The sequence below is a fragment of the Ahaetulla prasina genome, chromosome 1, assembly GCF_028640845.1.
Source record: "Ahaetulla prasina isolate Xishuangbanna chromosome 1, ASM2864084v1, whole genome shotgun sequence".
Taxonomy (NCBI): domain Eukaryota; kingdom Metazoa; phylum Chordata; class Lepidosauria; order Squamata; family Colubridae; genus Ahaetulla; species Ahaetulla prasina.
The window spans coordinates 210,285,027-210,311,781 of NC_080539.1; the positions used below are offsets into that span (position 1 = coordinate 210,285,027).

Here is a 26,755-nt window from a genome sequence, read left to right on the forward strand (position 1 = left end):
ACCTTGGAGGGGCAGCAGAGAGGCGCATCACGTGGGGCGGAGGAGCCCGGCCTCTCTGTGGGCAGCGGCCGGGCGACAGAGCCTCCGCTGCTGTTGCTAGTGCTGCCGCCGCCGCCGCCGCCACGCCTAGCGAAGACCCAGATTGGGAGGAGCGCCGGTGTGAGGGGGGGGTGGGAAGGAAAAAAAAAAAAACCGGCTCGGGTGGCGGAGGCAGCCGGAGCGAGCGGGGGAGAGATGGAGGCGCTTTGAGCGCGGCCCGGGCTGCTTGACGGGCGGGGGTTGGCGGAGGCAGGAGGAGCGGGGAGGGGGAATCCGTCAGGGTCAGCGCCGAGCCGCTTTGCCCGCAAGCAGCCGCAGCCTCGGCCGCCTCTCCTCTCTTCTCCCAGGATGTCGCGCTCGGTGCTGCAGCCCAGCCAGCAGAAGCTGGCCGAGAAGCTGACCATCCTCAACGACCGCGGCGTCGGCATGCTGACTCGCCTCTACAACATTAAGAAGGTGCGCGGGCCCGTCTGCGGGGAGGGAGGGCGAAAGCCGTGCGGGGACAAGCGGGGCCTGGGGCTCCGAGCCTCGCTCCACGCTGGCTTATTCCGCCAGCTGTGGGAATTTCCGGCCTGCCTTTGGGAAGGTGCGAGCCCGTAGGCCGCGCGCAAAAGGAGCATTTCCCGGCTGCTTTTGGAGGGGCGCGGGAGGAAAAGAGGCGGCCGTAGCACCGGGGGCGAAGTCTCTCTCTCTCTTTCTCTCTCTCTCTCTTTTCCCGCTCCCCCCCTCAATCAACCCACCGGGCCTTTCTTCCCAACCCCATGGCTGCTGCTTCTTACTCAGCAAGGCCTGCAAGGTGTGGGGATTGATTTGCTCCGGGGCGGAGGCCCGGAATGCAAAAGGAAGCAGACCCGGGTTTTTTTTTTAAATTATTATTATTATTATTAAATTCCCATTTCCTTTACGCAAAGAGTGAATGGAGAGGAAGAGAAAGAAAGGGAGGGGGGGTGTAAAACCGGGATTGGGCCGGATGCCTCTTCTGGATTTATCCCATTTGCCCCATGGAATGAAGTAGAGAGAAAAGATAACGTTGGAGAGAGGGAATGTTTTCGCCACTGTTTTCCCGAAACCCGACGCAGGGGCTAGTATTCCGTGTGTGTCTGTCTGTATAGCATGTATGTTTGCGTGTACGCCTACGTTTCTGTATGAAAGGAGAGCTCAAAACTGGATATGTAATACCTGCACTTTTCTCCTCGGTCTCGGTACTCTTGTTGCCCAAAATTGTAATAAAAAAGTATGACGTTCATTGCTGGTTGCCCCGTGTCGTTATTGCTTGACGTAAAGTGCTCATTGGAAAGATGGTAGATTCGCTGCTTAGTAAACATTTTTATGTTCGGATTTACTAACAGCTCCCCTGATTGCTAGGTGGGCTGATCATAAAGGAAGGAGAAGTGAGATTCTTGACAGACCGTGCTTCAAATATTGATTTGCTGATATTTGACTACCAACTTGCGGCATTAACATGCTACGAAATTCAATATGTAATTCTGTTCGCTCTGATGGTGTGTTCTGAGAGTTTCCTGCTAAGAGAATTGAAATGTAATTGGAAAATAATCAAGTGGTTTTTGCTCTGATTTGAATGATGATATTAGATCATCATTATGTGAACAGATACTAAAATATATGTGTAAAAGTACTGGGATATCTTAGCTATAAAAATCGCTATGTGATAGAACACTGATTTAAATCCTTTTGCTTTTAATAAAGTATTTAGAATTGTGGTCATTGTTAGATGGATTCCTCCCTCCATCCATGTAAGAACTTTATAGATGTTTCACTGTGTTATTCCTGTATATGTTTGTATTATCCTTGAATTATCTGGTAGCTTAGTTAAAAGACTTCTAGTCTTTAAAAGTGGGGTTGGAAAAAAAAGCTAAAATATGTTCTGGTAGGACAGTGATTCCGATTATCACGTAATACTATATAGGTAGTCCTCCACTTATGACCACAATTGAGATCAAAATTTCCACTGCTAAGCAAGACAGTTGTTAAGTAAATCACTGCAATTATGGTTATGGTTGTTAATGGTAGTTAAGTGAATCTCGCATCTCCCTTGACTTTACTTGTCAGAAGGTTCCAAGAGGTGATCACGTGACCACAGAACATTGCAACTGCCATAAATATACATGCCAGTTACCAAGTGAATTTTGATCACATGATTGTGGGGATGCCACAATGGTGTGAAAAAAAGTCATAAGTCACTTTTTCAGTGCCATCCTAACTAAGAATGGTCACTAACTGAATGGTTGTAAGTCAAGGGCTACCTATATTAGCATTTAATACGGGTGGTAACATTGCTGGATCATAATACTAGTCCGGTATCAGGAGTACAGCTCTACATTTCAAAGAATATATTTCTAGGAAAGCACTGTAAAGATTGATACCTCACTATATTGTGGCTATTCACAATGGCTATATTAACCATAGCCATTGTAAATAAAACAGTCAAGTTATATTAAATACAATAGATCAAGCACTTTTTCTTCATTAAAATTTATCCATTGACCACAAGAGATTCTATTTATGAGTGACTGTCTATATAAGACAAATCAAAAGAATATGTGTTTCATTTTAGGAAGGTACCATAAAAATGTGCTAATGAGTCTTCATTAGGTAGGAAATACTGCCAGTTTGTACTTGTTACAGTAACTTCATAAATCACATATCATAAGAAAGAATAGCTTCTAAAAATGTATCCTCAAAAAGGCCTTTTTAAAAAAACCTACTGGTTTCTTACCACCACCACCCCCCAAAAAAATCTGAGAAGGATTAGTAATCATGGCAAACTTATCCATGAAACAGCTTTCAAATATTAAAAGTTCCATAGTTGTCAAAATAGTGATTTGGTTATATATTGTAGCATCTCCAAGTTCATAAAATATACAAAGAGGCAGTCCCTGGGATAAGAAGATATTCTATTCATAACACTGTCAAATTTGTATGTATGTCAGAACTTGTACTTACAAATGGATGGTCTATTACTAAAAATAGTGGGTAGCATTGTCGTTCCTTGAGTCAACAAAATGCTAAAGCCATGTAGTGCTTTCTGGAACTGCTAAAAACAGGCTGTATATAAAAAATGTGCAGCTTCAGTGGCTCCTGAAAGCATTGTGCGGCTTCAGCAGTTCAGCAGCTAGCGGAAGGAGAACACTACCCACCATTTTTAGTAATAAACAACCCATGCGTATCTAGGTCTCAAGTCAACTGATACGTGGATTACCTATATAGCTCTTAAATACTGCTTGAACTGAAAGTGAAAGTTTGACAGTCTGCTTTTTCCCCCCTTAATACAAGAATAGCATCCTATGTTGTTACATTACTCCCAAGAACTTCAAAACTTGAGTGAATATCTTCCAATTCCACCTCAATTACCTTTGATTAATAACTACACATAGGCTTCTGTTACGAACCATAATAATGCAAAAATATGCACGATATTATTCAAATGAAATAGTTATATAAACAGTCACAGAATGACATCTGATGGAAGTACATAAGTGATATCATGACATTAACTTTTGCTCCTCTCTGCAGCCACCTCATAACGTCAAGCAGTTCAACCAAAATTATAAAACCCAGTTCTCCACCATTAGGATGTTTGCATCCAAATTAACAGAACCATGGTGTACTCAATCCAGTTTCCTGGATTTGCACAACACACTGAATTGCAAATTACATTATCGGGGTTCCCATTGCTCAAATAGCCTCAAACTAGCCAACCATACTTTAGTTGAGACAATTGTGTTCACCAGCTGTTGAATAAAAAAATAATAGGCATTATAAACAGCTGGGCTTGGTACAATTCACCTCCTGCCAATTTTCCTTTGCAGAAATGCTAATTGCAATTTTGTATCTGGATTTTATACAGTACTCATCACTATGGTAACTGTAAAACTACTGATTAAAGCCCTTGTTTTTCATTGGTTTGGGCCGATGTGATCTGGTAGAGCAGAATGGATGAGATTCTAAACAGTGCAGGCTGCTATTTTTCATTCTGCTGCAAATCCTTTTATTCAGGAAAATATCTGCATATGAAAGGAGCCTTGTAGTTTTCCGGGGCTCTTTTTTTCATATATCAGGAATAAGCAAGTGTTCAAGTGTATCCTATCTAATTTATGTTTACTTTGTTATTATAATCAGTGAGAGAAGTAACAAAACCAGAAAACCATCTATGGATTGATTAATGATGCTTCCAAAGGGGAATCCCCGTGATCCCTATTTACTTTTCTGATAAAGCCAAAATCTAAAAGCCAGGATTTGTTCTGGGCTCCTGGCTTTTTAGGAAGGTAAAAGTCATAGATTTGAGTTTTGGTGTAAAACAAGAGACTTGTTTAGAGTTCCTACTAGACTAGAGGAGGGAAGTAAAACCACAATTCTTGCTTCTAATGATATTCAAGCTGATTTTTGTTTTGTAGGATTACAAAAGTTGTATCAGGCAATATGTGGTATTGTGGTTAGATGAATTGGCTGTTTTAAACAGAAAAGCAGAAGTTGAGGCTATCGGTGGTAACAGTTGGTTGATCCCCGCTGAAGTTAAGCAGTTTGAAACCAAATTATTTTTTGCTGGAAAGTTATAACTTCTCTGATAAAATTTGGAAAATAGCTAAAATACTAGTATTTCCATGGTTAACATATGCATCCTTTTTCTCCCTCTTCTTCTCTTTTTTGATTCAAGTCAGTAAGTTAACTCAAAAGCAGCTGAAATCCTCAGTTTTTTTAATCTAGTGCCCACTCTATCCTTGCCTATTTTCTGGGGCACTATAAGAGTTGAAGAAGCAACCTTTCTTTTCTATTAGCACTCTGTTAAAAGCAGAACAATATTTTTAGTTAAAAAATGAATAACTGGTTAGAAACTTTTTATCAATGGTAGGAAACAGGATATGCACTAAGAGACAGATTGTTCTCCCAAATTATCTTCTGAGTCCAAGTGATGACAATGGATAGGGCCAGTTTCTATATTTCCTGACATGACAGTCACAACTGTTACATGGCTTTGGCGAGCATCTCTTTCTTAGCACTCAGGAACCAGGTATAAGTAGGTTTACTTACCCTTCATTTGGGAAAAAGAAAAGATAGCACAAAGACATAGAAATGTTGTTTAAAAGTTGACTAGTGTCTTGAAACAACAGCTAAGAGTGGGAAGGGGCAGTAAATGTTGGTGATTGAGTTTAAGATGAGGATCCTCCATTCTGGTTCAGAACATTTGAATAAATTATTGGAGTTAATTATTGGAAGAACTTTAGTAATTCAATACTATGTGCTTTCTTATTTGGTAGAAGAGGAAAGTTGTTCTTGTTTTTTCATTAACTTTATCTGAAAGATGAGCAGTGCTATGGTTGCAGTTAGATTATCTCAGGCCTCATAAGTTATAATTTATAAAACTATAGGTGTCATAAATGCTTTACATTCTCATCTCTGATACCTTGAGAATGATTTTAACTTGCATGAAGCCAAAGTTCTCAAGAACATCTGGACCAGGGCAATCAGGCTTTCTTGATTTGTTAATTGGTATTGAATTTCCTGCTTCTGAATAATACTCCAACTAGTATATAGCAGGCGAAGAATGATTCTGTAGATTCATAACTTACGGTTTAGGTTTTAAATAATAATTTAAAATAATAATAAATTATACATGTGGTTTGTTTTTTGTATTAGTATGTTGTATGAACCCACTATTCGGGGTTATGAAAAATATGAAATAAAATAAATAAATATTACGGCTTAGTATTGTGGGTGAGCCTGGTCATACTATGTTAGAAATAATGTTTTAAAAGTCTTTTAGGATTATATACACTTATACAGTGTAAATGAGATCAACTTTTTGTCCCATGTAATCCATAATTTTAAGAACTTTATTTCAGCAATTTTGCTAACTGATGCTGGGTCTTTAATAGTTATAACAATCAGATGGGGAATATAGAATTACTAGTGGGACTTATTTTGCAACAGATATTATCTAGTCTAGTGCACATCTATAAGTGAATTAAAATATGAAGTTAGCAGTACATAGTACATTTTTAGAACCCAAGTAAAATCTGAATATGTATGTATACATTAAATAATGTAGATATATATTTTTGTTAGCATTATCATTCTCCATGTTCACATCACAATGTAGTATTAATCTTGGATCCAGCAATACCATATATGTTGCTTCTATCTGGAAGGACCATTTTCTTTAAACTTTAATATAAATTAGTTGATTTCTGAAGCTTTGTTACGGGCAGCTAAAAGTTAGTAGATATTTTCAGTTAATGGATTTCTCAGAGACCTTAGTTGGGCCTGCTTTGGACACTTTAGGTTTTCACTCTAAAATATAATCCCATAATGGGTTGTGCTAACCCATGATTTAATGAACTGTCATTTTGCATATATTCAATGAGAATCCATAATTTGTGAACCATAATACCTGAGTTCATAGCAACATGCTAAGACAAAACCAAATAAAGCATATTATAGCTTAGCGCAACATGTAATTGGTCTAGTGATTAAGGCACCAGGATAGAAACTGGGAGACCTTGAATTTTAGTTCTGCCTTAGACATGAAAGCCTGATTTTGGTCCAATCACACACTTTCACTTCAACTGAACTTAATTCAGAGTTCTTGAGGACAAAACAGGAGGAGGAAGGTTTATTAGGAGGAATGAATATTAGGTATGTTCGCCGCCTTGAGTTATTTATTAATATGTTAAAGGTGGAATAAAATAAATATAGAAGTAAATTAATATATAAACTTGATCAATGTGGAAAAATATGTCCTGATTTAAATACTTGCTGAAAGCCTATAGTAATTTATGTAGTAGCCACTAAAATACTGGAATTTCAGTATTACTGCTGTTGTTAAGGCTTTCTTCTGCTGAATTTAATAAAGGTTTAGGAAAAGTTGATGAATAGAATAGAATAGAATAGAATAGAATAGAATAGAATAGAATAGAATAGAATAGAATAGAATAGAATAGAATTTTTTATTGGCCAAGTGTGATTGGACACACAAGGAATTTGTCCTGGTGCATATGCTCTCAGCGTACATAAAAGAAAAGATACGTTCATCAAGAATCATAAGGTACAACATAATAGCTATGGACTGATGTTGCAGTTTCCTCTGAAATACGTGAAGCTCAGTTGCCTTTTAGATTCAAAAAGTGTCTGAAGCTTTAAAAGCTATATTTGCGAAAGGGCTGTTTGTACCAGTCTGTATGCTTGGGATGCAGATAGTGTGAAATCTTTATTAGGAGGCACTCCTGTGGTTTTCATGTTCCAGCATTCTTGCCTGATTGTATGCACTAAAGAAACACAGTAATTGTTAACCCTACAGAATGAAACACACTGGCTTCAGAACAGTAATGGTTCAGACTTTATTAGAAAAGGCAATTTTTCCTTTGTAATAAAGATAGTTTTAAAATGCTATTTCCTGAGTTGATAATTAAAATGCTTCTTTGCATGGTATATAAACAATGTTTTAATGGAATAACAAGAGACTCTTAGATGTCTTATGGCCCTTGTTTTCTAAACTACAGTAGAACCTCTGGTCTAACTACAGTAGAATGCTTCTGACCACGACCAAGTCAGGTTACGACCAAAGTTATGGAATGAATTACGGTTGTGACCAGAGGTTCTATTGTATAAGTTTTTTCTACAAGTAGTTTTTGTCCTTAGCCTACCAAGGAATGCTTAAGATGTGACTGAGAGCTCAATAAGTCAAGCTTCTTGGTTCTGATTTTTTTAAAACCACACTAGAACCACATGCCTTACCACAAACATATTTTGAAACTGATCTGAATTTCAGAAGTGGTTTGCACGCTGTGGTTGGAAGGAAGTCAGCAGTTTGAACAGAGGTATTTTATCTAGAGATATGATTTTCTGGAGCATAGCTGAATTGTTTCAGAATCTTTTTTCCCCTATGATTTAACCCTGCAATTAGAAATAATTTTTAAAAATCCAAATTGATTTTGAAATCCAAAATCCCCAACTGGGTTATGTCTTGATTATGTTAATCGGAAATGCAACAGTGAACTTCAAAAGTGCAAGCTTTTGAATCTTCATGAATTATTAATCAGCCAACTTGAAGTTTTGGAGGATTTGAAAAGTTGTACACTTTTTATAAAAATTTGGTCAGTCATAACAGGAATTACCCTCAGGTACATATTTTGGATTTAAATTCTAAACTTCTCAGTGCTCCTGAGGCGGAAATTAAATTCAAGAATAACTTTATCAATAAAAGAAAGAGATTAATCCAAAATCATAGATTAATCCAATTTAAACAAATAATTACAAAATGTTCTTACAGTATGAACAAAACCTGCAAAACATTTTTAACAGCTTTTAGTTAGTTAGTTTTTATACTGTCTTCCTTAGTTCAGGTTAGTTTTAGAATCTAGGAATATTTAATTAAAATCAGTTCATTATGCATGTTGCTTATTGTAATTATGCATATTTTTGGCAGAAGATATTTCTTAATTGATATTTCTCAAATAAACTTTACATTACCTTAAATTCATAGGTTTGAATATTTTGCTGGTTTAAAATATTAAATAAAAGGAGAGACTAAAAGATTTAGTGATCTGCAATAAGATTAGTCGTTTTTTCTTTATTATGTGAAATAAATCAAAAGTAATTTTCAAGACAGAATATGTTACCCTTACTAATTCGGCAGATTTTCCACGTCTGAACGAAGGCACTTCATTTATGCACGAATATGAAAGACATTGTTGTCTAGAGAGAGAGAGTAGAATTTTTTAGGGTCTTCTATCAGTGACTGTTTAGGAATTAGATTGGTCTTCTTTTGGTCCCCTTCGGATACGTTGTTCCCACCTAAATTCCCATCCAGAAAATTTTGAAAATCGTGTTAAACTAAAAAGTTGTTTTCATTTTTTTAAAAAAGTACTTTGATATAAGCTTACAGGTAGTCTTCAACTTACAACTATTTGTTTATTGACTGTTAAAGTTATAATGATACTGAAAAAAGTGACTTAGGACTGATCTTCATGACTGTTGCAGCATCCCCATGGTCATATGATCAAAATTTGGATGTTCGGTAAATGGCATTATTTATGACAGTTGCACTATCCTGGGGTCATGTGATCACCGTTTGTAACCTTCCCAGCCGGCTTCCAACAAGCAGAATCAATGGGAGAAGCCAGATTTGCTTAACAACTGGATGGGTTTACTTAACCACTTTGGGCAAAAGATCGTAAAATGGGACACAGTTCACTTAACCATTGTCTTGCTTAGCAACATAAATTTTGGACTTGATTGTGGTTGTAAGTCGAGAACTGCATGTAGTTGATTTTAAAACAAGTAGGATTTTTCTTCTGTATATCAAATTGCTGGGCATATTGACTAGCTGTTTAGAGCAATTTTTACTTGATGTTAAATATCTTCATGAAGCTCTTATGGCAAATTATATTCAATAAACATTATAAATCTGCTATAATGACTGGGATTTCCCCACCCCACCCCACCCCCAATTCTTGGCTCTTTATTTCTATTACAGGTATGTAAGATTTTCACTAAGAGTTCTTCCCGAAAGTTTCTTGCACTATCAATTTTCCCTTTCCTTGTCCCTCAGAATGGTACTTTGGGTGTGACATGAGACATGTGTGCATTGAAAATTCTGATTTACATCTTTTAAATAACCTATATGTAAATGGAGATAGTTAAAACGTTGACTGTGAGCAGCAATATTTTGCTTTAACTCTGTTAATAGTTTTAGTATGCATTCCTGAACGTGATGTTTATGGGAATTCAAAAAAAAACCTTTTGTTTATGTGTAATCTTCTCTTTTTTGTTGTTGTTTCGTTACAATGCTTCCCCCAGCAAGGACAAGTATGGAAGGTTTGCAAAGCTTTTTCACCTTCCCTCTGCCCGCTTTCAGATCAGCCTCATATTTCCATGATTTTTCTCTTTCTATTATTCACAACTGTAAATAATAATAACTTGCCATCCTGGCTTTTCACTATATTGTATAGAAATGTGCAGCATGTTATAATTTGCATGAGACAGATTACATGAGGATTTTATGTTGAAGAAAAGCTATTGGCGCCAAATTAGAATTACTGCACAATTTTCTTCAGAGTAGTTAATTTGAATTTGCTAATTGTACTTTGGGGATAGTTTTACTACGTACCACTTCTCCCAGATTGACTTCATCTTAAAGTAGAACATTGTACTTTTAAGAAAACGTTTACCTTTAGCAGTTAAGGATAATAACTGTATTATTCAAAGTGATGGCCAGCTAGGTCATCACAAAATCCCACAAGAAACCATTGAAACATTACTATGTTAACAAATTTGAGGAGATTAGAAGCTGAGATAAAATTAAGGTTACCCAAATTAACATATAATTCTTTAGGCTGGAAGCAGGTTATCAGTACTAGTCAAATTGAGAACTGTTCTTACCATCCACCCTAGTGATATTCAGTACATTTCAGAGTAGTACGACTGGATTCCCAGCCCAATTTAGGATTTGATTACTATAATAGAAAATAATTCTGTGGGGCTTGTGGTGTGTTTGTAGGTCAGAACATACTGAATGTGGCTGCAGGTGCAAAACTTGTGCCTAAAGGTAACCTTGATAAACACAGTTTAAATAGGTCTTCTTCATTAAGACTTTTGCTTTCATTTACTTTTAAATGCACACTAGTGTTGATTGTTCAAATTGTAGACAGACCAGCGCTAACTCTAAGCTGCTTGTTTCTTTGATTTAGGTGAGGCATAAAAATGTAATAAGCCCATGATTTATTTATTTTTTTGCCAGTTGTTTAAGCTTCACTAATTCAGGGTGGCGATTAAAGATAAACCTGTTTCACCCTCTGATAGAAGGAAAATATCAGTTTCTTTTAAGATTGCTTTTTCAGTTCACTACTGTCCTGCATTAACAGCTTTGAAATGTCCACACATTTTTTTTTCCAGTAGGAGAACATTTCTGTACTGTCTCTCATTGCATTGTCCAGCTGTGACAATCCTCATTCATTTTTTTTCACTTCACTATGAAGCCAAAGAGATATTTCTATTTCTTGATTGCAGATTATTTATAATAAATGCTTGGTGAAAAGAGTATATCTTTAGTTTCTTGTTTTTATTTTCTTCCATAGGCTTGTGGAGACCCAAAAGCTAAACCTTCATACCTTGTTGATAAAAATCTGGAATCAGCTGTTAAATTCATAGTCAGAAAATTTCCAGCTGTAGAGACACGCAACAATAATGTAAGTAATGAAACATTCCATAAATAATTGAATTTCTTAAATGTCTCCTTCTTTAATCAATTCCGTTAATGCAACTGCTAGGGATTTATTAATAATATTTATTTTATGACACAGTTGACTTTTTTGTAGTGACTATGTTAGATGAAAAACTGACATTAAAAAGTTGTAATTTTGTTAATGACATAATAGGAGCATTCTGTGTTGAATACTACTATGTTCTAAAACTTTTATATTTGGATAGGAGCTTATCTAATTTAGGATATGACCATACTAAGCAGTTACAATAGTTTTTGAGAACAGAATTTCAGTGGAACCTTTTGAGTGTGTTAGGGTTTATTATGGGTATATTTGAGATGTTTCAAACTCAATGGAGAATTAGAAAGTATTTTGAAAGAATTGCAACTAGATATATTAGCAGATACTTTTCGAGTACTGCATAACCATCACTCTTTTAAATTAACTGTAGAGGAAAACTGAATGAAATAAATATATTTGTAAAAAAGTGTCACATCGGCTCCTGCCTCTTAATTAAACTAGTCATTCCATTATAACCTGGGATAGAAAGTGAGCCATGGCACTTTCTGAAAATTCTTTTTTATATAATTTCATTGGTTTTAAGTTAAAAGATAAGCAGAAAAAAAAAGATCTGAAAACAAAAAGGTCAGAGCAGAAAAAGTGAACGTGCAAAAAAAAAAAGGAAAATAGAAAAGGGTTTCCAACTTCTTCCATACAAATACAAGTAAAATATATCAAACTTTTGATCTAAGATTAACAATTGTCTACATTATTCCCATAATCCCATATAATTCTAATCATCAAGTCCCCAAAGTGATTTTCAAGTAGAAATAATATCTGTCAGTCTTTGCTTTCATCAAAACTGTCAATTTCACCATCTCTGGCAATTCCACCACTTCATCATCCATTAATCCATTGACTTTCTGAAAATTCTTGATTTGTTTTGATAGCAGAGCATTTTCAAAGATACTGAATAGGGGGTAGGGGTAAGATATGTGTTATGTTTTTATATTGTTTTACAGTTTTATAAACCAGTTTGTGGTGATGCTGAAAGGTAGGTTAGAAATATAATAAATAAATAAAATAGAATCATCTCCCACAATGATGCCATATTTCTAATAACCCAGCTCTCAATTTGGGTAATTGCACAAAAGTATTTCTGTTCTTTTGATATTGTGAAAACCATCTGTTGAACAGGATGGAATAAAATACCCCAAATGATGCCTTTTACAGTTCTCTTCTGTACCTTTAGATTTATTTCAATTAATTCAGTGGTGTTATTGCTACATTATCAAATTTTGTTCAATGAAATAAGCGTACAATTGTTAAATAAGCTTTAAAGATATTTATAATCTTAACTGAATGCTGATAGAAATATAGAAAGCTCTCCGTTGGTTAATTTTTTATTTCTTTATAATGGAAAATTGGGAGGAAGATGGTCTTACCTATCTGTTTTTCTTCTCAGAGGTGGAAAGGGGAGGCAGGTAATGGGCTTGCATGATTTCTGCATGGAACAGTTTGCACGACTGCTTGAAATTTCTATTTCTGGTGCAGTTATTAAGTTCAGTAATTATATTCCTTTTTATGGTCCCACTTGGCAATATTAATATATTTATGTATCTAAAACTTTACTTCAGATGTATTTTATATTTGCTCTAAATTGCATCCAGACAATTTTGTTTAGAGAAGGCCCATTGGAAATCAGTAAGGCTTATTAGTTATGTAAAGCTAACGTCCCATTGATTTCTATAGATGTACTTTAAGAACGGTGAACTCTGATTCAAATATTGCACATTGTCAACTTGTCAACTTTTCAACTGTTCAAATAAGTAGTTTTGCAAGCCACAGCAATATCTGTAACTTTCAAATGCAATGACTTTGGCATGATCTGTATGTATACTTTCACAATGGAAAGCATCATCCACCCATGAAAGAATTATTAATTACCCAATGGAAAAGTGTTTAGAAGAGCCCAAACTCAGACATAATTTGTCTGAGGGTATACACTTTCCTTCAAGACTCATTCAGAACATTTCCCTGATTTTTTAATGTCCCATTGCAAACCACTGGTGGTCTGGTCTCCATATGACATAGACATAAAACAATTCATTTGTAGTCGGAGATCATGCTGCTGAAATTTGATAACAAAATATCTGAATTTGTCCTGTACAACTATGAGCAGGATGGGGATGGGTACTAGCCATGCGTCTTCCATTGGGATCATCTTGTGATTGCATGGTCTCATGTGGTCCTGAGAAGATCAGGAATTTGAGTTGTAACCTGATTGCTCAAAGGCTGGCCGCTCCTGCACTGAAGATTGATTCCCAAAGCCAGGGAAAATAATCATTTTCTTCTAGAACATCATTGGGATGGAAACTATATGGATCTTGGAGGCTGGAAATATCATTTCAGAGAAGATGCTATATTAGACAAGCCTTGGTTTGTACATCCTCCTAGATGTCATATCTAATCAAGGGGATCTGAAACATATGAACCCTGCCAAATCTTACCAGATGGGCAGAAACCTTGAGAGATAGATTCCTCAGATAAGCTGGCCCTATCCATGAGTGTCTTCCTAGGTGAGAGCCAATACCACGAATTGTACCCAGAACTTCACAGACAATAAGTGAAACTCATGAAGCAGTGGTATCGCATGGGCATACTAAGACACATCCATAGTACTGTTGGTACTATGAATGGCCTTCAAGCACACCCTCATGTAGAGAGAATTGCAACTGTAGGGTGACTAGGGCATATATGACCTTCTGGAGAGCTCCTCTTCTAAAAAGGGATGCAATTGCCTAACGTTCGTAACTGACTCAAGGTCTTCTTGGCCTTCACTGCTATTTGAGCACGAGCAATGAGTCCAAGCTGTTCCCCAGGTTATGTACTGGTCTTGAGTGTAGGAATGCAACCCCACTCAAGAGTTAAGATGGAAAATCTCCAGATCAAGGGAGAGAAAGGCACAGTTATAGTTAGGATTTTCCACGTCATATGATTACTTTTCGTAACAAAAGAGGAAAAGTTGGATATCAGAATTAAGCTTTTAGGTAGGCACTATATGTGTATATATTTTTGTTTTATATTTTAGTATCCTTCAAAGCTAATTTTAGGGTGGTGTTAGACAGGTTCTACCTGCTTAATATTGTGCGTCAGACAAAAATGTTACAACAAGAACAAAATCTCAAGAGTCAGCAAAAAAGTAAGCAAAACTGGATTTGCATTGCATATAATGTACTGAGAATAGCAGTTGGGTGCAGTGATTAAGTCAAGTTCTTATATCAAAGAAGTTTAAAAAATTTGGAACTAATTAGGTTTGGGGTTTGTTTTGTTTTTTTGCTCCCTGTAATTTTTAGAATGAGATTAAACTAATTTTTAACTGTTCACTTATTTTGAATTACAGATATATTAATTGTGTATTAATTAAATTAATTAAAGTATACAAACAGCAGTCGTTAAATATTTCTAACTTGAATGCATAAAAATATGTTATAAAGTATGGAATTTCTGTTCCTTTTTGGAATTCAAATGAAAAAATAATGACAAAAAGGGAATGTTATTATAATGCTGTATTTCTATGAGGCTGTTAGGATAAAACGCTATCTGCTGATCTCTTCGGTTGGCACTAAACAATGCCAGCATATCGTGCCTCTGTTGTCTCTGTTCTGAGATCCTATCAAATGAGGGGATCCTGGTTTGTCAGTTTGGCTTTGCTGCTAATCTCTTTCAGCAAGTTTATGGTCAACAGGAAGAAGCTGTCTTATGGTCTCTAGCTAAAACTATCTGAACAGATTTGTGTGCCCGTCTTCCCACGTACCATTTGGACATCTGTTTAAGATTTAAAAAAATGAGAAATAAAGCATAAACATCAGATCGGGGATAACCCCAGGGAGCAGGAAAGCAAGACACTATCACAATTGGGCAATCATATACAGGAGATTCTGAATCTGGAACAATTGACACTGAGAGATTAAAATTGTTTAGCCAATCTCTTATTTCAAGAGGAGTGAAACTAATCTAGGAAGACTGGAAAATGGACAAACAAAAGCACTTTTCAGATGTCATATTTCATTTTCTGGATAGTGCACGAAAGAAATTACAGCCACTATATGTAAACCATACTCTTAACACTATGTCAGAATATTGTTTAAGTGAATTGGCACTTAATACCCCCCACCTCTCCAAATAATTGGCACTTATAATTATAATTAAAATTACCCCCCACCTCTCCAAATAAAATAGCAGAAATGTTGTTCAGAGTAGCGTTAAAACAGAATTGTACAGATTTGCCTCTTTTTTTGCTAAATACATTAGTGGAGATCCGCTTTTCTCCTCTGTACAGCCTGGAGAAAGCTCTTTCAAATTAGAGAAGAGACAAGACATAAATGGAGAGAATCCAGGAGGCATAGTACTAATTGGGAGGGCAGTTGCTGGAAGAGAAATGATTGCAGTCAACTATGGGTAGTGATCAAATCCGAAAATAAATTTCTGATCATACCCATTACAAGTCACTTGATCTGCCCACTAAGAGAATGGATGATAAAGCATTCTAGATTTTACATGGCGGCACAGTGGTTAGAGTGCTGTACAGCAGGCTACTTCTGCTGCCTGCCAGCTGCCTGCAGTTTGGCAGTTCAAATCTCACCAGGCTCAAGGTTGACTCAGGCTTCCATCCTTCCGAGGTGGGTAAAATGAGGACCCAGATTGTTAGGGGCAATATGCTGACTCTGTAAACAGCTTAGAGGGATGTAAAGCACTGTGAAGTGGTATAAGTCTAAGTGCTGTTGCTATTGTTGTTGGGATATGTTGGCTTAAAGGGCATATTCCACTTGTGTACAGGTAATCCTTAACCTACAACCATTTGTTTAATTTTTTTTTTTATTTACATTTATATCCCGCCCTTTTCCGAAGACTCAGGGCGGCTTACAGTGTATAAGGCAATAGTCTCATTCTATTTGTATATTTACAAAGTCAACTTATTGCCCCCCCAACAATCTGGGTCCTCATTTTACCTACCTTATAAAGGATGGAAGGCTGAGTCAACCTTGGGCCGGGCTTGAACCTGCAGTAATTGCAGGCTATTGTGTTCTAATAACAGGCTCCTAACAGCCTGAGCTATCCACGGCCCTTGACCGTTCAAAGTTACAGTGGTACTGAAAAGAAGGGATTAATGACCAGTTTTCACCATTACGTCTATTGCATCATCCCCGTGGTCACATGATCAAAATTTGGATGCTTGGAAACCTGCATGTCCCAGGGTTATGTGATCACCATTTGTACCCTTCCCAGCCAGCTTCCGGCAAGCAAAATCATTGGGGGAAACCACATTTGCTAAACAACTGCAAAATTCACTTAACAACTTCAGTTATTCGTTTAACAACTATGGCAAAAAAGGCCATAAAGTGAGACATGTAAAAAGTTAACTCACTTAACAACCACCTTATTTAGCAGAATTTTTCAACTCAATTGTAGTTGTAAGTTGAGGACTACCTACGTAACAACTTAAAGGTGTTTTAGACATGGGCTTGGGTAAGTGAATAGTATCATGTGATCAAGATGGAGGTTTGGAATTGTCAGGGTACAAGGGTGTGTACATGGAAAGAAGAATTGTACAGTATCTTCTAAAATATCAACTTTCAAGAACAGAACTAGAACTGAAATATGAAGTAATGCAAGATCCAAAGCCAGCTTTTTAAAAGAGCTTCAGAGCACCGAACACCTTGCATATCCTTCTTCGACAATACAGTCAAAATGAATTTGTTCATTCTGGTGATGATCAGAAATTTAATCTTCTGAATTTATTTTTGCCCCTTGACTCTCCTAATAGCACTGAGAAATCTGATTTGTAGATATGATTGGGAGGAAACTACATTCCATTTCTTAGTAGTGAATTTTCTCTCACACGTGTTTTCTGCAACTCTGATTATAGAACAGTTTTAATTGGTACAGTCTAGCATTATTATAATCAGAAATGTATTGTTTCACTTAATTACTCAGGAATCTCTTGCCTTTTGGCTACTTCGTTGGCAACAAATTACTAAAAATATCTGATAGACTTGAGAAAGATTTGAGATAATAACACTTATATACCACTTCACAGTGCTTTATAGCCCTCTCTAAGCGGTTTTCAGAGTCAGCATATTACAATAACAATGGAAAAAATATTGAAAGCTGAAATGTTTTATTATGGCAATGAAATGAAAGTATTTTTTCCTTTTATATACTACTAGCATTTTACAGTAATTAACTCTGTAGTAAGAAAAACGATTACTGATTTCTGTGCAATGATTAATAATACTCACAGGAAAAGTTAAAAACATTTTAGGGCTATGCAAAACTTTTCAGAGAAGTGTTTTGTAGTATACGTAGTACATAGGAAGGATGGCCGTTCATATTAAGGAAAAAAATCTTTTAAAAAAGATATATCACTTTTTTCTAACAAAGCTGCTGTGCCCAAAAACAAATAAGAACAGAGTAAGCCAGGGGTCTCCAACCTTGGTCCCTTTAAGACTTGTGGACTTCAATTCCCAGAGTCCCTCAGCCAGCTGGCTGAGGGACTCTGGGAATTGAAGTCCACAAGTCTTAAAGGGACCAAGGTTGGAGACTCTCGGACTAAGCAACCGTGCATGATTGGGTGGGGGAAGGGCAATTGCTTTAGAAGCGGTGAGTACTGTATGTGGTTCCACATGATGCAAATACCTTCCAGGAGATTTTCACAATGTAAAAATTATTAAAATATTTTTTTGTTTACTTTGCATTTAACTGAAGTAAATCATGAAGTTAAGCATTCTTGTTATTTAAGGAGTAAACTTAAAATGCACTTTAAAAACAGATTTTATTTCACCGAAATAATCATTTACACAATGTTTACATGAATTGCCTAGGATTGGTTAGGGAACATGACTATGCTGAGAGGTTGCTATATTTTTCATGGTGGATGCTGCAATTAAGGTGACATAATTATTGCTTGAATTACATCCATTCAATCTATTAGATCATTAAATGGGACTGGTCCATATCTAAATGATTGCCTCCCATTTATATTTACTGACTGGATTGTACTTTCTATAGTTTTCTGCTCCAGTCCTTTGAGAGCAGAGCGCTAAAATGGTTTTAATAGCTACTTTCTTTGCCAGGGTCATGTGACTGCTTAGTAAGTAGTTCCTAGCTGTTTTTCCATACATTTGATGCATAATTATTTCACTGGGGAAAACATATGTCTATGGAGGAGCCATGCAAGACTTTGGGGGATGGGGAGTACTGCTTTTTCAATGACTCAAAGAGAAAAGTCTTCCACAAATTAAATAGCATCTTTTTTGAAGAGTTTGCTCAGCAGTACTATGTTCTATTTTATAAATAAGGAAGCAACTGAATATATGAAACTGTAATAAAAAGAATCATGCTTAATCTGAAATTTTTAGAGGGTGTAATGTTGAATGTAACAGCAAAGCATGTTTCAGATTCTGACTTTTCAAAATATCTTGTATGAGGTCATTAGGTAGTACAGTAATTATATTTTTAGTAGTACTGTATAACAATTATAATATTGACAGGAGATTTGGGTTCAATTCCACCCATTATTGCAAAAGTTTACAGGGTGATTTGGGGTTCTTTTCTTCTCTCACTTTACCCAACATCACCAGATTGTTGTCATTAGGACAAATTAGAGGAGGGAATGTTGGGTATCTCTTGGATAAAAGGTAGATCCTAAATATGAAAAATAAATATTCAGTAGGTTTATTTACCTAGAAAAAATCCTACACTACATCTATAGGATTTTTTGAAAACACGCTATAATATTAAAGATACAAATTTGATTTTTATGGTCATGATTTCAGTTGGTGAATTGGATTATGAAGAAATAATAAAAATAAAAGCAAAAAAGCCTTAAAAGTTTAAGTTTTTTTAAGACAACTTACATTTCTCCACAATACAACATTTATATATATTAAAAAATACATTTGCATAACTCAAGCCAAGTGAATTATCATAGGAGTAGGCAATGTATTGAATTTCAAATGTTCTGTTGTTCGTGTGTTATTCTTCCCGCAATTCTTAAGAAACATGCAAATTAAGGTGTAATCATTCAACAATGTAAACTTGAGTTTCTTACTTTAGCATTATCCAAATGAAATGCCAGGTTGATTGACATTTGATCAGTTAAACAACCCATCATATACTGGCTACAAATTAGTAAATGATTATGCAAAAACAAGTTTTCTCTAATCTCAGAAGGTTTGCAGCACTTCCTGTTATATGTACTCAGTTTAAATTTTGATTCCTAGTAGTTTCATGCCTGTGGTAATTACTACTTTGTATGGGCCAACCATTGCACAGACCAGATTTACAGGTTATGCATGAAGTAGACAAGCAGCCTCAGATGTTCATGTATCCTCCAGCGTTATAGAGTCCGACCCTATTCCTTTATAGGGCTATTATAATCAAGGCAAAAATCATGTTGATAAGTAACTTTTCTGTCTCCATGTTGCTAATTTGTACTATATAATGGTAAAAGTTCCCCTCATACATATGTGCTAGTTGTTCCTGCCTCTAGGGGGCAGTGCTCATCTCCATTTCAAAGCTGAAGACCCAGAGCTGTCCAAAGATGTCTCTGTGGTCATGTGGCCAGCATAACTAAATGCCAGAGGTGCACGGAACGCTGTTATCTTCCCACCAAAGGTGGTCCCTATTTTTCTACTTGCATTTTTTACGTGCTTTCAAACTGCTAGGTTGGCAGAAGCTAGGACAAGTAACGGGAGCTCACCCCTTTACGCAGCACTAGGGATTCAAACTGCTGAGCTGCTGACCTTTTGATCGACAAGCTCAGCAACGTAGCTTATATATATAGTATATATACATATATACACACAATATATATGTGTGTGTGTGTTTTCTGAGGTTTTCGCGGGTGTTTGTACGTAGGTCTTTGGTTATTTGGGTTTTCTCCCGCGTAAAATTGGAAGTGTCTTGGCGACGTTTCGACGAAGTCTCATTTGTCATCTTCAGGCTGATGTTTTCAGCTTCATGCTTCTAGGAGCAATGTGTGATCAGAAGCACGAAGCTGAAGCCTGAAGATGATGAATGAGACTTCGTCGAAACGTCACCAAGACACTTCTAAATTTACGCTGGAGAAAACCCGAATAACCAAAGACCTACATACAAACACCCGCAAAAACCTCAGAAAACAAATATATATATATATATAGTGTGTGTGTGTGTGTGTATGTACATATACACATACACACACACACCGTATATAAGACCCACCTTAGTTTTTGGGAAGGAAAATAAGAAAAAAGCTGATTGGCGGGTGGATGGCCTCCCAGAATACCCCCAATCAGCTGTTCTCAGAAGTGAACTTTAGCAACAGGTTGGTTGGTTGTGAGCTCTGCGCCTTGCTTTTTTTTCAGCCTCTGAAACCTCCTTTCTTCAGCCTCTGAAACTTCCATTTCAGAGGCTGGGCGAGGCTACATTATGCTTAAGATGTTCTGAGTTGGAGATGTGGTGATTTACTAAAAGAAGGGGGGGAATGAGAGAGAAATATTTTACTAATATTTTCTTTTCATGTGGGGAGGAAACAGAGCATATCACTGACCCACCCATTCCCATAGCTCCAGAGTTGAGAAGATTGCTGGCAATAGTTACAGTAATGACCGACTAAAAAATCACATTGACAGAATGTTCTACTTGCCTGACCTAAGCAATTTTCTTTCATAAGGGTTGGTCCCAGAAAATAGTAACCTTCCTTTGGGATTTAAAAAAGGAACTGGTAGAAGTATTGCAGAAGTTAATCAATAAATATTTAATTGATGGACTGTCAAAAAATATATACTTTCATTACTTTCCTTGAATTGTTACTGATTAGATAAGACTCAACTATACCAGTTAACTGCAAAATGAACATCTTGCTATTTTAGAAATTATTAATCATAGAATCTAAACATTAAATACTGTAAGTAAAATTAACAGAAATAAAAACAGAAATTTGTCAAATCCTTACGCAACTTAAACACATTGAATGGAATAGATAATTCATTTAAAACCTGAAAATATGATCTACTTAAACATTTTCCTTCTTATTTTCATTTTACCAAGTTTTTTCCTGATATATTGTAGTTAATTATTGATTGTGATATGTTAGGAGCAGGTTGCTGTCCCCGAAACGTCTCAGAAACTTGCTAGAGATACTATTTAAACTGTCAAAAAAGAAAAATTATTAAATATATATATTAGCTATCTTATGTAAATAAAATCACATTTGTATTTTATTTATTTATTTATTTGGCTATGCGTGGGTTTTTAGAATGGAGATCCCTGAACATTACCTAGAAAACATATATTGACTTTTGCACACAAAAAGGTTTCACTTTGGAAAGATTCTAGAATTCAAATGAACATTTTTAATGTAATATGTGTCTTTAGAAATGGAGTCTGGATATTTTGCGTATTATTCATTGATGACATATAAAATGTTTGCTATACTTCTTACAGTTGAAGCTAAATTATGCAATCATGCAAAGTAAAAAAAATAATAGGCTGCAGAATAGCAAAGCTGGTTGCAATAGCATTATATTTCCATTTAATTAATCTTTGTACAAGCTCCAGCCAAGTATTCTAGCACACTTGCAGAAGAAAAAGGGTTTTTTTAACCCTGTAGAGCACTAACCTGAAGATCTAGAATGAGGGATCAGATGGGTACTGTTATTGCATATGTGAAAACACACACCAAAATCTCTCCTCCCCAAAAAAGCTAGATTCATATTACAAATTACAAGAAAGTTGAGTAGAAAGAGAAATACTAGAGACAAAAAGTAGGAAAAGCGTGGCTTTTATAAGACTTTTGTCCAACCCCTCAAAAGCAACTCTACTCTGGTTTTACACGACCAGAATGGAAAAGGGCCTTGAATTGAGTGGTTAGCCACATTCCAAGCTGGAAAGACATTGGCGAATTTTGTGGAATCTTTCTCCTTATGAATCTTATGAACCTTATGAACCCCCCTTCCACCCCCTGAAAGTGAATTTCTCCACTTTCTAATTTGATTTTTCTTCTGCCTACTTTTCTCCTTCTCCACTACCTTCATATTTGATCCTTTTTCCAGCATTGATGACGTTACCTACTTTGGGTAATGAAGCATCTGCAAGAAAACAACTAACCTTAGAGAGCACCAAGAACCCTCCTTTCAATCCTGAGCTACACATAGTCTCCTTTATTGATTCTTTTTCTGTTCAGGTTTTTTTTTTGTGCATTATCAGTTAGCACAAATTAGTCACAACTTGCTTCATTTTTTTAATGAAAAATATTATTAACTCTTATTAAAAGTTATGGATTTAAGCATTTGGAGAGATTGGACTAAATAATCGGCAAGGTCCCGTCAATATCAAATATATTGATATTTTATAATTTTATGTTAATGGGACTATTCTAAGTTTTCTAAAAAGATAGAAAAGTCTTTTATATAAGAATAGTTATTTTTAGCTGGAATCATCTCCAGTACTTTCTATGAAACACTTAAATCATACAACAATGGTCATCCATTGGCTAAGAAAAGATGTTATAAATATCTTAAATTTGAGTCCATTTTAGTATAAGATTATTTTTAATACTGGGAAAAACAGAAAAATGTCACCTTATTCCAAACCAAATTATACAGGCTGAACAATATAATAGCTTTGCAAAATAAACATTTTAAAATGCGTTTTTATTTAATCAATGACTTTATGTTTCCTGCTTAGTTAATTATCTCACATTAGCTGCTTATACATATTGACTCATTAGATATACTCCAAGTGGATAAAATAATATCATGAAATTGATTACTAATGTCAGTTAGAAAGGGATGAAGAATATCAACATTAAGAATGATCACATTCAGATGATATGATTGGTCTGTTATGACTTAGCTATGTAGATATATAATAGAGATAATCCTCAACTTGCAACCATTTGTTGAGCAACCATTCAAAATTATGCTGGTGCTGTACAAGGGGGACTTAACAATAGGTACACAAAGTTGTGGCCATTGTAGAATCCCTGTGGTCAGGTGATCATGATTGCTGGCCTGCCGGCGTTCCCCATTCCCCACTCATGGCACCCATGCATCCTCTACACCAGGGGTGTCAAACTTATGGCCCACAGGCCGGATGCATCACGCGCTGGCCACACCCACCCCTGTTTTAGCAAAGGGGAAAAAAGTCATGATACATCATGTGACGACAATATGACCATGCGAGTTTGACACCCGTGCTCTACACTCTTTTATGTGGGACTGCAGCTTTTTCCTGCTGAACAACCTGCACAATCCTGAAGTTATGATAGTTGCCAGGACTGACAGAATTGCTGTTGCTAATTGGTACAGTACATGATATCACATTTTGTGACCAAATCACTTATTGACAGCGGTCCTAGTTCAAATTGATTTTATATCCTGGGTAGTACTTACAGCTTCTTTTTCAGATAATGCAACTTCAGGTTATCCATCTAGGATTTGCTTCTAGATTGCTGTCAGTCTGAATAGGGAAGAAGGCAACCAGTTTTATTTTTCCCTTGTTGACTTTATTTCAGCTGAAAGAAACTGTCATACCATCTTCAGACAACACAAGCTAAAAAGCAAACCACAATTGCTTTGCAACTATGCAGTTAAGAAAATGCAAACTTTAAGTTTGTACAGATATGTAGCTAAGCTACAATTAGCCAAAACCTATGGTACTCTGAATAGTTTTACTTCCGTATCTGTGGAATTGCATTTTAGATGATCTCAATCCAAGTGATATTATCTTGAGAATGGGACCAAATATGGCCTTCGTATTTATTTTGTAGTCTGTTTAAAACCAAAGTTATCTGTTTTTGTTTCTTCTGATTATCTTCTGAATGATATAAATGGGTAAATATTTCTCCATGGTTGACTAAAACTGATTCTATTAATATGCATTTGGTATCCTTGTAAACCCTTCAGCAGATCTTATTTCATCCATTACTAGTAACAACTGTCAACGACAGTTCTTATTTGTGCTTCCAAAAATGATTCCTGTTAATGATTTTCAGGTGCAATTTATCTGCATTTAATTAAGGTATTTTAAGAGAAAGTAATAGAGAATTGCTTGAATGTTTATGAAAAAATGGAAAACGAATAACATTCTATTTGACTTTTGTGAACGGATTGAAAAACTGTATTGCCCTCATATATTGGCCTGACTTAAGACTGTATCTCAAAAAGAACATACCATTTCTCTCAGAATATTGCTGCTTCCCATCCTCAACTAACATAGCATATTATACATACAGTTTCAAATCTGTGAAATACATGAAACTCAGTATGAAGCTTTAAGGAAATCACTGCCTTTATCATAGCATCCAGAGTGTAATGTATGTAGCATCCCAAAAGGTAATATTGCTGAAAAATACTGTGTGAAAGCTATGTTCACTGAATATTCTTGTTTTCATATTTTGCTCTTCCATATCTTCACCAATGTCTTAACATGCTAGCCTCTTGCTTCTTTTTCATCTTTGTTTCTTTTGTTGCTTGTGTTTCAATGTATATTGTGTTATATTGGCCTGGTTAAAGAACCGTTACCGTATTTTATGTTTGTATCTACATTTTATTTTGCATGCTTAACGTGGCTTTGCCTGGATATTCTTTTTGGTAAGTTCTGAATTTTAAAAGTGTATTGTTTTTCTGTAGTAAACCTGTAAACTCTGTTATCACCAATCTTTCCCACATCAAGAAATCTGTCTTTCTTTTCATCATGCTGATTTGTGCTCATAAATGGTTTTGCTTTGGCTAACTTATCTGTATAACCAATACATAACACTTTTAATTTCATATTTAGATCTTCTGTGACTATGTCACAGTTTCTGTACTAATGGATACTAATTACCAAGTAACCAGGACTAATTAAAGTTAATAGTCGAATATGGTTTGAATCATTGTCGGCTCTCATGAAAAGATTGCAGAGAGCCCAGTGGAGTCCTCTTTTTTTGTGTGTGTGCATACCTTTGCTCATGAAATGTGTGCACACGCACCTGTGTATCACAGAGAGCTACTTGTTATTTGGAATGGATGGCTGGCTTGCTTATATACACACATAGTTTGTGTTCAATAGTTAACGCTTTGGTTCAGTGACAGATTTCAAGAAAAGAAACAAAGATCTGATTTACATGACCTGTTAACCAATCTGACTGATTAAGAGATATGCACATGATACCATCTCCTTTCCTGCCTTGCATTGCTCTTTAACCATGGTCTGTGCATAAGTAGATAGAAAGAGAATTCATGCTACCTTGGAAGAACCATCCTTTCTGGGTTTAGGCAATGCTTTGGTCTTAAAAACAAAAAACCACACACAATGGTTAAAGTATATACATTTCCTTGAAGTAATTTGGTTGATTTAGATGTCATGCAAAAAAATGTTTATTCTGTCCACCCTCTTGCTTCCCTAACAGCCAGCCTTATGGTAGATGTTTGTATTCACAGAGGGAGAACTCCACTGAGTTTATAGCAGAAAAGACTGCATCCTGCTATTTATTGATTTTTGTAAAATTCCTATAAAATACAACTTGATATTAGAGCTATACAGTAAAATCATCAGTAAAAAGAAATTATGAAAAACATGATTCACATGCTTCTTGCAATATGATTTCTTGATTTTCCAAAACTAAACTATTGCTTATGCATAAAAGTATGTGTATATGTCTAAATATATTTTTTCTTTAATTTACAGCAACAGCTAGCTCAGCTGCAGAAAGAGAAATCAGAAATTCTGAAGAATCTGGCTTTATATTACTTCACTTTTGTTGATGTTATGGAATTTAAGGTAAAGATCTAAATATAGATTAACTTTCTTGTGAGGCTTGTAGCTAAAAGTTCCCATTAAGTATAGATAAAATCATTCCCTATGATGTTACTTTAAGAATTATATATAGCCTATCATAAATTATTTGTTACTGTAAAATGCTATAGTCTAATAAACAATCATACCTTTCTCTTCCTTTTTATTTCAAAGGATCATGTCTGTGAACTATTGAATACTATTGATGTTTGCCAAGTCTTCTTTGATATTGTAAGTCTGAAAAAAATGAATCTTTCAAACAATTAAGATAGAAACATTATGAGGGAATATCAGGGTTGTATTGTTGCAGTTATATCAAGCTGGATTTGTTTCTTACATTCTTAAAGGATTGAAAACGGGACATGGGGTTCATACACCAAATTACTGTGGTTCATCTGCTTAAATCTGATTAAATAACTGTTAAATAATGCTGGATTAGGAATATCTGTTCAATATGGGGTCTTTAAATGTGCATAGTATTTAATTTTTATGTTTTAAAATTAAGCAAAAGAAGGTCTAGGAGCTGTTAAAAATTCAGGCAATGATCCTTGATGACAAACTATGGAGCTTCCTAATGGATTTTGGCAAAACAAAGCCATTGGCTGAATAGGTTTAATAAATGAGTAGGGTTAATTATCTTTAAAGGTTTTTCTTTTAAATTTCCCCCAAAC

At 35.8% G+C, this 26,755-nt stretch overlaps 1 protein-coding gene across 5 annotated transcripts in view; it reads left to right on the top strand.

Moving 5' to 3' along the window:
• Positions 1–210: 210 nt before the first annotated feature.
• The window catches only part of NCKAP1 (NCK associated protein 1), a 71,155-nt gene continuing 44,610 nt past the window's right edge, over positions 211–26,755 (top strand). For 2 of the 5 annotated variants that reach the window (XM_058189281.1, XM_058189249.1), the window contains exons 1-4: positions 213–495; positions 11,133–11,243; positions 25,977–26,069; positions 26,259–26,315. In XM_058189281.1, coding sequence (XP_058045264.1) covers positions 388–495; positions 11,133–11,243; positions 25,977–26,069; positions 26,259–26,315 — 369 coding nt within the window. In that variant the 5' untranslated portion in view covers positions 213–387. Of the gene's footprint in view, positions 496–11,132; positions 11,244–25,976; positions 26,070–26,258; positions 26,316–26,755 lie in introns of all 5 variants that reach the window. The other 3 variants (XM_058189268.1, XM_058189259.1, XM_058189274.1) reach the window with 3 other exon arrangements.